General features: G+C 52.1%; 1 protein-coding gene and 1 long non-coding RNA gene across 5 annotated transcripts in view; both read right to left on the reverse strand.

Annotated features, from left to right (window-relative positions):
• LOC133216902 (uncharacterized) overlaps window positions 1-13,000 on the reverse strand; it is a 448,875-nt gene that overhangs the window by 101,669 nt on the left and 334,206 nt on the right. The gene's annotated exons all lie outside the window — the stretch shown is intronic.
• The window catches only part of STARD8 (StAR related lipid transfer domain containing 8), a 64,942-nt gene that overhangs the window by 17,828 nt on the left and 34,114 nt on the right, over window positions 1-13,000 (reverse strand). The window contains exon 1 of one of the 4 annotated variants that reach the window (XM_061361972.1): window positions 5,260-5,661. The exons of the other annotated variants lie outside the window; for them this stretch is intronic. Within the exon in view, the coding sequence (XP_061217956.1) occupies window positions 5,260-5,332 (73 nt within the window). The 5' untranslated portion in view covers window positions 5,333-5,661. Of the gene's footprint in view, window positions 1-5,259; window positions 5,662-13,000 lie in introns of those variants that run through there. 4 annotated transcript variants of the gene reach the window in all.

Raw genomic sequence — 13,000 nt, forward strand, 5'->3', positions numbered from 1 at the left:
TGTGACTTCATTGCTTGAAAAAGTGAGGAGCTGAAACAAGTTTCCCATGAGAAACGCATATCCTACTACTGCCGAAGTTACTGGGGCCAGGGCATTGCCAGTGAAAGAGGAACGAGCTCTGCTTGCAATACAGGGTGCTTACAGAAATCAGGGTTGCCTCTCTGAAAGGGGCATCACCCAAACACATCAAGAGCCAAATCTGGAGCACCTCTCCCCTTCCAGGATGCTTAGCAGAGGCACCCAGAGGAAGCTCCCATGCTGTGCTGGTGCTGCTGCTTGCACCAACCTGGGCTTTCACAGCAGGAGAGGCACGCTGAGTTTCACACAGCCATGGGCATCCTCCAGCCACACACGGTTTGGCACACAGCACCCATAAATACCAGTTATCTGCTTCCAGCCCTGCCAGCTCCCAGCACCATCCAGCAAACCGCAGAGATTTCAAAGCCACCAGCACAGACAGGGCACACAGATAGGAATGAGAAATGCTGTTGGACACTCGCCCAGATGAAGCAGGTTTCCATAATTAACCTTCATGCAGTAAATAGGTCTCACAAGTTTGGGGAACTGATAGATCACCAACAAGGAATTGTTCAAATGCCTTCACACCTCCAGCCCCAAAATGCCCTGCCTGCTCCCAAGGGCATCGCTTCCCTGGGACAGCCCAGCCGCCCTGTTCATACCCCAGCCAGCCAGTGTATGGTGTGGATGAAGGCAAGGGACATCTGAGGGTAAAATCCAGCCTGCAGGTAGCACAGGAACTGTGGGCTAGTGTCTGTGTGGGTACCCAAGCACCGGCTGGTACAACCTGTGAAGGAAGCCATCTGGCCACCCATGGGGCAAGGAGACCAAAGCCATTGGGCTCCTGAATATCTCATGCACCACCGTCATATGTCCCTGCAAGCTCCTCTGCTCCCAGATGCCCTGCAGCCACCAGCCCAATTCCTTTCCCTCCTTCCCCTTCACCCCTGGACAGTACCTGGCTGTGGCTGATGCTCACAGTGTCCTGCTTGGTGTGCTGTGCCCCAGATGGCAGCAAGGCTGGAAACCCCAGCAACCCCTCAGTGTGGACAGCAGAGAGTAAGGAAGGGCCCTGGGATACTGGACAAGTTGCTGCTCTATTGCCCAAGTGAAGTTTGCAGGTAAAAAACCAGGCTCCACTCCAGCAGATGGCCCCCTGTTTTGGAGCTGGGTCCCCTGCCTTATCTCTGCCCTGCTCGCATCTCGGCTCAGCCCCAGGGCTGCATGTAACCACAGTTATCAACTGCAAGCAACAGCTTTGGTTTCCTCTCCTGCAAACGAGCTTAACAGTAGTCTTGTGCCTGTTCTAGTTTGTTCTAAATAAAGTTAAAACAGCTCTTTGCACCCAAAGCAAGCATAACCTTGTGCTTTGCAGTGCAGAAACATGACATAAGAGCACAATGAAGCCCAGGGCAATGCCAGAGCTTGGCAGTGCAGCACACCCTGCCAAAAAGTCGCTTCTCCCTTTCCAGGCTGAACACAGGAGCTGCATCCCATCTGCACAGGGAATGGCACCATGGCCACAAACATTGCTTGGAGCAACTTAAATTCATGTTTGCAACCTTTTCTGCCCTTAATAAAGATTGCAAGACAGCACTGAAGTAACCACATCAGACCCAAATGAATTAGGCTCCACTGTACCTTTGCAAAATGCAAACACATTTGTTACCTTCTTTACTTTGAAAGGGGAAAACACTCCTCCTTTCCTTCCTCTGTGACAACAAAGCCTCACAGCCACCTCCAGAGAAGCCAATGCCCATCTCCTGCAGCAATGAAGGATCTTCTTCTCTCCTCTATGGTGTTACTTTGGACCCAGTAAGGCAGCACTGAACAACTGACAGCCATGCGCAAGAGCATGGATGAACCTGCTGCTGGAGGGAAGAAACCAGCAGGGTTGCTGGGGACGGTGTCTGCTGGACATGGCTGCTCCCAGAGGCATCTTTGCCCCTCAGAGTCTTGCAGCACCTTTGGCCACCTTGGGACCTCTCCTCCTGGCCCTCAGCTTCATGCTGCCCCAGGAACACGAGCATGGCAGCAGCTCAGGGGTTAAGTGTCCTGTGTTGGAGCACTGCAGCTGCAGAGCAGATGTCTGATGGGAACAAGGGGATGCAAAGGGCACCGGTAGGAACAGAAACAAAGGACCAGGAAGGTGAAGACCCTGATCTGTGCTCCTAGCCTCCCCCACCTGCATTTCTGCATCTGCTCTGACCCCAGAGGAACAACAGACAGGGCAGGAACCCACCTGCTCCAGTGACCCGAGAGCCCAGCAGCAAGCACAGTTTCCACTGCTGAAGAAGGCAATGACAAAGCAGGCTCAGGGGAGAGAGGGCCTCCGGCTCCAGCCCTCCCTAAGCACCACCCTGAGAAGGTCTGTCAGTGCCAGCACAGGCTCTACCAAGACACAGACTTGGGGTGAAGTTACTGTCTTCTCTTTGGCACCAGTTATGCATTTCAGACATTTACCCTGCTGAGCTGCCTGTATCTCTATAAATGTCCATCTGTGTGCACGGGACAATGAGAAGCTTCCCAATGGAAATACCGGTTAAAAGAAGGAGCTCGCGTGATGAAGTGCCCAGCAGGAACAGTGAAGAACACCACAAAACCCCAACACAACCCCAAAGAGATGGCACCCAACCATGGGATGGAAAGGCAGAGCTTTGCAGGTCCACCTAAGCTCCCCCTTCCCATGTACTCATGCTCCACCAGCCCTGTGCCTGCAGCCAGCGAGCAGAACTCACAGAGGAACGGGCAGCCTGCCCCAAACACAATTACTGTGGGCACAAAGCGCACTGAATGTACATTGGCATATGTTACATGCATTTTCAGTGCTCAGGTGGCTGTGGTGGCATGGTGCTCTCATTTCTGCTCCTGGAAACCCAGAAGAGAAGTGTCGAGAAGCAAGATGCAAACAGCTGCTCAGATGCTGAAGAAAATTAATCCATCTTGCCCATGCTGTATCCCACCCTCTCTAAAGCTGCACTGCTGTTTTCCTGTTGATCATCCCCTGGATCTCACACACACACACACTTTGTTTGGACTAGCAGACGCCGTCCTGCCGGGCCAGCCCAAGCTCTCCACCTGATCGCCCCAGTAGCACCAGGGCACAGCATTCACCATCTGCCAATGGCACAGGCCAAAACCACACCTCCCTCACGAGGAGGGATGACATTGTGCATTTCTTTACATGGACAACAACAGGAGCCCATTTTCCCATTGCTTGGAAGAGCATTAGGCCCAGCACCAACAAAATGATGCCCCCTTAGCCTATCCTCACCTAAAGCATGTTGTGAGGTTGAAGCCCTCTCAGTGAAACCATCGCAGTGCTGCTTCTGCCTCAGCACTTACACCATAAGCAACACGAGACCCAACAAAAGCCATCATTGAAGGGCAAAGAAGGTCAAGACAAGGGAAAATGGCAATAGTTTTGCTAAAAAGCCAGAATCAGCATCAGCTCTCATGTTTGCAGAGAGCTCTTAATTCCATAAACCAACACTTGCAGCTGACACATTCGCATCTCCAGTCAATGCAACCGGCTGCAATTTCTCTCCTGCACTACATGCTGCACGCTTAGGAACTATCCTCAGCTCCTACTTTTAAATCTAGACTTGCTTAAATAATGACTTGGTTAATACATAAGGGAATTTCCTCCTACATTTATGCATCTACTTAGAATACACGCAGGTGTATGTTACCAGAGGAACTCCATGGGGCAGCATTTCCTTGTGGTCTTTCTGCAGCTTTTTCCATGCTGTACAGAATTATAAACCCATCCAATTCCAGGATGGCATACTGGCATTTGATTTGGTCAGGCTCTATCTCGGTCCCTGCATCTGCAGCTGGTCAGGGGAGCTGTGTGAGCAAAGGTGCTCAGCACTTCTGCACTGACACCTGCACACACTCACCATCAAATGTGTGAAAATCCCATCCCATGTCAGAAAGACCTCTGCCAAACCCTGGGTTTTAACAACACAAAGTCCTGTGTGTGCAGGTGACCACAGTACCTGCAAAGAGCACACTGAAGGTACATTTATAGAACAGCCCTCGTGCTCTGCACAGAGCCTCCTCCCCGATGGGGACATCTCCCTGCAGTCCTTCCGGAGATAACGACAATCAAGGCATAAAACAACAACAAAAAGAACCCCAAGACCTAAGTTGATAAAAGCCAACAAGTAACATTTCTCCTGCAAACACAGGTCTGTGTACACTGGGGCAGGACTTGCACCCTGCCCATGGGATCTCTCCTACCGCTGAAGGGCTCAGTATGAAGGCACAAGTCCCTTCTGCTGCACCCACAGCACTGCTCCCACACTGCTCACAGAGCAGCAGCCAGGAGCTCCTGGGGAGCACTGTCCTCCCCATCCAGCAGTTTGCCCTTCACAGCCCTGAAGCTCCCTCCCTTCCTCCCCATGCCCTCGTTTCCTCTCACTTATAACTGCTTTTAAGTAACTCAGCATCGGCAGGCAATGCCACATCCTGGGCACGGCTGGCACCGCCATCACCCTGCTCCGTGACTCCCCAGCAGTGCCGGCTGCCACCCCAGTCACCCTTGCTGCCTGGCAGGAGGCAGGGGTCAGGCTCATGGAAAGGCATTTTGGCTTGAGCTCAGGAAACAACCAAAGATTAGGAGGAGCTGGCATGCCGTGCGGCCACCACGCTTTCAGTGGCTTGGCTGACTCTGTGAGAAATAAGCCCAAATATTAAAAAGGCTGCAGATCTCTTACGCCTTCTGCATCTTAAGCGGGGAGAAGAGGGGCTTGAAAGAAAAGCCACACACAATGCAACTGAACCCAGCCTGTACTTTGCCGCATCCATTTCCCTTCTCCTTCCTACCACGCACTGCCGCACACTCAATGCCAGCAGTGCTGTACTGCAGGCAGGGGCTCAGGGCTCCGAGCGTGCCCCGCTGCAGCCCCTCTCCAAGCAGGCAATGCTTCTGTCAGGGCTGGAGCTACAGATCATTGCAAGGAAGTAAAAACAAAGGTAAAGGAAAGTCTGGTCTGTTTTTCAAGAAAAGGAAAAGAAACTTAACAACAAAACAAATTACACCCCCTAACCCTTCCTTCACCCTGCTGCACAACAGCCAAAGCAAACTGAACTTGCTGCAAAGGAAACACTGTTCTCAAGAAATCTCCAACAAGAAAAAAGAGGTCATTTTACAGACTTTCCCGTCTCCCCTGAGAACGCGCTGGCTGGCTGAAGCCTCCTGATACGCATACAAAGCTGGGACACAAGCAGACTCACCATGGCAGAAGCTGTTAATCCTGGCTTTGTTCATTGGAAAACGTGGATTAAATGCAGAGAAAAATATCAGCATGACAACTGCCCTCCTCGATCCCCCACCCCAGGCACCGTCCACGGAGGCGAGAGCGCTCCCGGCCAAAGACCTTCCCACAGGCAGTCAGCTGGAGAGCTCTGATTTTTCCGTGCAGCCCGGCTGTACCCAGCTAATCAAACCTGCCCTCTCTGACCCTGCCCGCAGGGACAACCATCCAGCTTCTCATTCGCAGCAAACAGGACATCCCCGGCCGCGCAAAGGGCTGAACTGTCGGAACAGCGGGGGTGGGAGCTGGTGGGGAGAGCGGGAGGAAGCCCGAGAGCGCACAAGCACGCAGGCACGCTGCTTAACTGTTTCCAGCTCTCCGTAAGCCCTGCCCGAGCGGCAGGATGGGACTGAGTCCCCCTCCTGAGCAGCGGTGCCTGTGGTTGGGGCATTCCCGCCCTTGTCGTGGCCCATGGCTTGCCCTGGCCACCACCAGGATGCCAGTTCCAGCCAGGTGGGTTGTGGCTTTCAACTGCAAGTGGGAAAATTAGGTACTGAGATGCTCAAGTGTGAAACTTCCCACAAGGCTGCATTTTGCTGGCAAAAGGGAGCTGGAAGCAGGACCAATGGGAGGGGAGTGATGGATACTACCAAAACCCCCTTTCTCATCCCGTCAGATGTTGATTAGCCAAAGCAGTGACCATAAACCTCAGCTTCAGGGCTCCTCTTGGCTGGCTGTTTGCGGAGTGCAGAGCTGACACCGCTCACAGCACACGTGAATGCAGCCTTTCCCATGCACAGGAGATGGCAGACTGCGAAAGCAAAGGCACCACCAGCAATTTCTCAGTGCCTCAGAACACCAGAGGACCAAAAGCTTTGGAAGATGGTTCAAGGACAGTAACATGAGCACCTGCTATCCAAGATACCTAGACTTGATTGCCTGACTTTCTACTAATTCATGCTCTTTCTACGTTCTAATGAATACTAATTCTAATGAATTAGCAGAAAGTAGAATCAGTGCTTTGCCTTGCCCGGGAGTGTTCCTTCCCTCCACGCAGGCAGGATTCGACTGACCTTTTCAGGCAGACCAAGGCAGAGGAAAGAGCACAGTCCAAGTGAGAAGGTTCTGGTTGACATGGAATTAATCTCCATAATGAAAAGCACATTCTCTGCAACTGCACTTCCGTGAGTCAATGCTTTTTGGCATAAACAGCTTACAGAACGAGCTGTGAGATCCCCTCAGCTGAGAGGAACCTGGCAGGGGAGATCCCAGGTCCAAAGTGCAGAAGGGGACAGCTGAGAGGAGAGGGTCGGTAAATACATCTGCAAGCAAACCTTGGAGAGGAGCAGCCTGAAAACACCCGCACGCATGACAGCGAGGGCGCCCGGCTGCCAGCAGCCATCGCCTCGCAGATGGGGAGCGTCTCAGCGGCCATCCACGTTACCAGCCACCATGTGCACCATTTCCACCAACGCAGGAGGAGTCAAGAGCCACTTCCAAATGTGATCTCACATCCCAGCAATGCAGGGAAGTGCAGGGCCTCAGAGACAACAGTGCTGCTGCCCGGCTGCGTGCCTCAGCTGAGGGTGCCTTGGTGGCTGCCCGGTCCAGCTCACAACACACACCCCACTAAAGCTGCTCAGGGATCCCAAAAAGCTATTTTGACATAGGAAGTTAATAAAATCCCAGAACCAAGAGGTCTTTGATCCTCTTGGGACTGAAAGAAAGTGCTTCCCTTGCAAAGAAGCTGAAAGCCAGCAGTGGATTTAGCCAGCTGATAACAAATAATAACCACCACTGTATTTCACAGTGAAAAAGACCTTTCCGTGCACACATGGCAGCAGACACCAAACCCCGGTGATGGTGCAGGTGGCTGCTGGAGATGCTGGTGGGTGAGACTGGCTCTCCAAGGGGACACGTGCCACCCATACCCATGGCAGCATTGGAACCAGGTCACTCAGAAGTGTGCAGGGAGGCACAGGAGGGTGCCATACACATGTCCTGCCCACTGCAATGGGAATTTTGGTCCACTTCTCCTCAGGAAAAGCCTCTTCCATCACTCCCCCTGGCCAGGCCTTTCTGTCATTAATGCTACCATGGCATCACAGAAGGAAACCAGACTGTAATTTCCAGATGCAGCAAAAGAGCAGCAGCTGCCTCCAGGGTCTCCAGTGAGCCAACATCTGTAGGTGGGTGAGAAGGGAGAAGAGCAACTTTGCTGGCTCCAAAGTGACAGGAAAGGCAGCCAAGCATCCCCTCATCCTGAGCAAACTGAAATGCTGCCCAGGGTAGGAGGCTGAGGGGGTCCCTGAACCTACAGCTCCTTCTGGGGCACAAAGGAGATCCTGGTACCATTGTCCCCTTCACCTGTGGGAGAAAGGGGGAGATGGCACAGCCCATCCGAGGGCTGCCTGCATGCCCTGGGGAGCTGCTGCCCAGGGAAGTGATGGAAGGGGGCCCCAGCATCAGGAGAACACCCAGAATGGGGACCTGTGTGTTGGCTTAGTGCATCTCCTTCTCCAGCTGGTCTTCTCCCAGTCTCTGACATCTGGCTAGAAGGAGGGCTAACGTGCTCATCCAACACATCCTGATGTAGCTGGTAACAAGCTGTACTGATTCCAGTCCAACCCTCCACTAGGTCACACCATGGGCTTCAACACCAGGTTATTCCTTTCTCACCGTGTTACCAATTTGTCATGGCAAACATGATAGGTTTCTCATCCTCTACCGAGGGATTCAGCACTGCAAAATATCCCACCCAAGCCTCAGCTTGCCTCCTTACACCCTGGTAGGTAGGACAGAAGAGGCCATTGCTAGAGGCAGGACACCAACCCAAAGACCACTGTGGTGGCTTCTGCCTTCTCCAAAGCTCTCCTCTGAAGCCAGGACCCTCCAGACTGTGCTGTCCAGGCACAGCTAATGGGCCCATAATCATCACAAAAACCTGGAGGTCAGAGCAAAACCTGAGGACAAGGGTGAAACCAGATAGCATGGACCTGAGGCTTACGGAGGTGACCTGAGCAAAGCCTACGGTCCTTCCTCTCTCTCCTTTCCCCTTCCCACTGGAAGGAGACAGTGTTGGGGCTGGAGTGGAAGCTCAAGGGTTCCTTTTGATGAAGTTAACAGGAGCTGCTGGAGAGAGCAGGCCAACAGACTCTTTGAGAAGTACTTTTAAAGGATGTCACACTTCTGCAAAGAGACAAAGGAACATTTCAAAAAAATACAGAAGTCTCCTTGCCAGGAATGTGGGGAACGTCAGGGAATATTACAAAACAGGATGCAAAACCTGGCCTCAAGCGATGTCACAGGCTCATACGCTGGCCTGACAGTCAAGATGCTGAATCCCAATGGAAGACAAACCATGGGAATGGCAGACTTGGTTTACCTGGCTTGGACCCATCTGTTCTCTCCCACCAGAGCAGCCAGCACAGCCATCTCTGCCAGCCACCCCCACAGACACAACCAAGACACAGCTTAAAACATGGCCCTTTATGTATAACATGGCATTTTCTGAGGAGCTGAAGCAAGCAAAGCCTTGTGGCACATGGCCAAAGAGCCTGTTCACATTTCAGCAGGAGGAGGATCTGAGGATGCACAGAGGGAACTGGACTGGTCCATAGCCGAAGGATAGCCCTGAAACCTAGACCTGTGCTGTAAGTATTACAAAACACTTCTCTGAGATGGTTAAAATTGCTCTCTCTTCAGTTTTCTATTAACAAACCAAGTACTTCCCAGCCTTCCTAGGGATGCACAAGCACATGAGCTCACACCGCCCTGCACAGCTCAAGGGAAGTTATAATGCTGAACACACTGGAGTCAGTGCTGTGGCTGCAGACAGCAAGGTCAGAAGCAGAGGAAGACCTCCCTAGGGTCAGGGCAAGGAGAAGCCCATGGGTTAGAGGACAGCAGGAAGCCCTAATTCAACACACCAACTATTTAGAGGAGCAGCACTAGAAAACAGAGGCCAGTTACTGGCAGAGCAGTGCTTTTTGGCAGGAACAGACATGTTTTTTCCAGTTTCCCTTTCTTGTGAAAGCCCCTGTGTAAGTAAAAGATTTGTCACAGCAAGACCTACTCAGAGTTTTCTTCCCTGCCTGAGTATGGCCCCAGCAGCACAATGGTCCCACTTGTGCTCACAGCCAGAGACAATGAGGACGAGTCTGCTGCTACTGGGACACCATTTCCCCTCGTGACTGGCACAGGGCTGATGAAGACCCCAGCCTGAGTCTGATGCTTTCCAGGTTACATTGAGAGAACTTTGTCCTGAAGACTGTCACACTGAAATATCCACCTGCAATCATATATGGAGGAAACTTCAACTCTGCTGCAGTGGCCACTGTTTCAGGGCAGAAGGACCAAAGCAAAGGCTGTCACAGTGCTCAGCTGGGTCTCCTTGAATAGCAGGAAGCCAGGCGGGAAGAGCCCTCCATAGAGCTTGAAGCCCCTACAACCACATATTGCAGGGTGAGCATTGTACCCTGTCACTGCATCTCAGGGGCTGCGCACCCCATGGCTGGGCCCCATACTCAGGTGCTTGGCAGAGCAGTATCTTACACAAGTGAACTTCCCCAGCAGTCATCTTTGCATCCTTCAGAACAAGGCTTTAAAGTGCTTGTCTCTTCTCAAGCAAGCATTACCTTTCAGCCTCGCTAGTGTGCAGCAGTTCTCCTGTTGATGTTTCTAAGGAAACCTTTGCCTCAGAAAACTTCTACCTTAGAGCTGCTGGCTAACGTCATCTGTGGTAAATCAATCAGCTCACATCCTTCTGAAACTCATCTGTGTCTATTTTTGAGTCGCTAATTTTTGACTCACACGTGCATGTTTTCTGAAGGAACTCAAAGCCCTTAATTAACACTCAGCTTTCACAAGTGATTAGAATAACTGAGCGCTGAGCTGCTTGGAAATGGCAGGCTGTGAAAGTCTCTATTCCCACCCCTTTTCAAAGGGCTAGCCTAGAGCACCAGCGGTCCTGGGCAACCTCAGCATCTTCAAGGGGCAAGCAGCACCAGCCCTCCAGCCACCACAGCTGGTCCCTAGCCAGCCCCATCCCAGACAGGCTGTACCTTGCTTTAGTCCAAGAAAATAGTAAGTTCAGTGCCCCAGGCAAAGCTGGAGATGGGCAAAAGGGGAGCAACATCAGCATGTCAAAGCCACTAGCCCATCATTCAGTACCCAGATGGGCTCAGAAGCCTGGCCAAGACACAAGAGTGCTGCAACAATCTGCAAAACACAGACTTGTGGAACATCAGGTTATATATTTATCCATGCCATCCCCATGCTGCCAGGAGCCATTTAGGAGCAAAGCTCCTGTTTAAGGAGTACATATAGCACCAGAGAGCAGGTAACTTCTCCAGCTGAAGCAGTTGGGCAGGTGACCAGCTCTGCCAGCACAGCCAGAGAGAATTCCAAGGACTGAATTCCAAGAGAATTCTACAGTAAGGACATTGGGATCTCAAGATGCTTCAGGTCCCATCCTGATCCAGAGTTGGGCACTCGGGTAGGGCTGGCCTCGCCAAGACAAGTCCTTAATTGTGTTTTCCTCCTCTTCATTGAGACAAGAGATAAAATGCCAGTGAACCCCATCATATACTAACCACAGAGACTTCCGACTTCACTACCCCTGCCTTCTCTGACCACTGTGGCAAGCCGTGGACTCCTTTTGCAGGACACTGCCTGTGGGACCTAAGCCCACCACCCCAAAACGAGCGGTGCCACCCCAAAGTGCAGCTCCACGGGAGGAGGGCGGAAGAGGCTGAGTTAGGGGCTGCCATCGCAGAGGAAAAGGCTCGCTCGGGGAAGGGGGCAGGAAGGAAAAACGTCAGCGCGCAGAGCTCTCCAAGTGCTTGGCGCCGCTTCCGGCAGCAGCTCTGCAGAGCTTAATTAATGGGAAAACATCAGCGGCTTCCCACCCCATCAGAACACCGACAGAACCACGCTTCACCAGTGCGAAAAGTAAACTCCATCAGAATGAATCCCTGCTTCTGGAGCAGGTGGGAATGCCGTGGAGCAGAGAACCAAGAGAGGCAAGCCACTGCCGGCATCGCTGCCACAGGATGGCTGTGTCCGAGCTCCAGGGACAGCGTGACCCCTGCAACCGCTTCCTGCACTGGAGGAAGAGGTCTGGGGCACACCCAGCTCCTCTCCAAACAGGCTCCATTGACAGAGAAAGGCAGTCCACCAAAAACCCGCCTTCAGTCAAGTCCCTGCCTGCACCGCTTTATAGCAAGGTCACAGCTAAGAGCATCCCTGTGGCCACGGCATGGAGCATGAGGCACAAAACCTTTAGCTTACCAGCAAACTCCAACTTTCCTCCTTCTTGATCACTCCTTTAATACCACACTATGTGTCCTGCCACCACCACAGGGATCTCTCCCAGCACCTGGGAACTGGTTAGGGAGGACAGAACAGGGAACAACACATGCACCTCACAGACACAGACACATCATCCCCCAAGCAGTTCAGCTGCAGGAAGACCTCTGGCTTCATCTCAGTGTCATTCAAGTTAGGGAGACACTCAGAAGAGAGCCATGGAAGAGCAGAGGACCACGCAGACCAGGATTCACTCCTACCTGTGGCTGCAAGCAGACAGGGAGGAGCACTAGATCAGCACCTGCAGCTCTTCTCTCTCAAAAGCTCTCTATGATATGGTGCTCCCAGGGCCAAGCCGTCTGCGGAGGAACCAGATGGTTTTTGGGAGGCACCCCAGCCACCTCGCATGGACACCATTGTGCTGCCCCACAACCAGGGAGCCTAAACTAGGAAGGATGGAAAGGCACTTGCCTCCCAGGGGAGGTGTCCTCACGCTGGGGACCATGTCTCACATCTCCAAAAGGCAGAACAAAAAACATACTTTAGAGAATTAATAAACCCAGCAGTGCAGGTTTGTTTTCATAATGGGGTGATCTCAGAGAACAGCAAACACGGTGACTGTACCAGTGAAGGGGATGGGGGACAGATGCTCTCCCCGCCCCAGCACACACATCTGTGCTGCAAAGCTTCCAGCTTTTTAATATCAAAACAGATTTCACCCAGCACCCATCTTAGCAGGCAGGAGTGGGAAGTAAGACCAGTCTCCTGTTTCACCAATAAACACATCTGGCATATGTATAGCAGCCATTCAAGCAGCAGATCAGCCTTTTCTTCAGCCACATTTCCTATTTGCTATGAAAAATCAATGCATTCTTTATTTGCTTTCCAGATCAAAGGCTTAAAATCAGAGCTACCAATCAGCTGGCACTTTTCCAGTTACCAAAGAGACATGGTCCCGGTATGAGTGCTTGTAGAGCTATAAATCTGACCAACAGCAGTCTGCAGCGGTTGTAGCCAAAGAAACCTGACAGATGCAGAGCCTAAGGGGAAAAAGGCTGGGGCACACACACCGCCAAAGCCAAATCCTTTCCAGTGACACAGGGAAGGCTTTGGCATTGCTCACACTGCCCCATATTAAGTGGTTCTGAGCAAACACAGAGCATCATGTGCTCTGAAGGCTCTTCTTCCTCCTGTTCCTTCATGGCAGGTAACTGACCATGGGCTTGATGGCTTCCCAGCAAACACAGCCTCATGCCCCTGATTCCAGGTGATAAACAAACATCTTGTTTTAAAGAGGATAAATCTACCCTCTTTAAACTGAGAGGGGAAAATTAGGTTATACTTTAGGAAGAAATTCTTTCCTATGAGTGTGCTGAGGCGCTGGCACAGGGTGCCCAGAGAAGCTGTGGCTG

This window comes from Neopsephotus bourkii, unplaced genomic scaffold (genome assembly GCF_033783945.1).
Source record: "Neopsephotus bourkii isolate Nb327-2 ecotype Australia unplaced genomic scaffold, CSIRO-AGI_Nbou_v1 NB_1067, whole genome shotgun sequence".
NCBI classification, from domain to species: Eukaryota; Metazoa; Chordata; class Aves; order Psittaciformes; family Psittacidae; genus Neopsephotus; species Neopsephotus bourkii.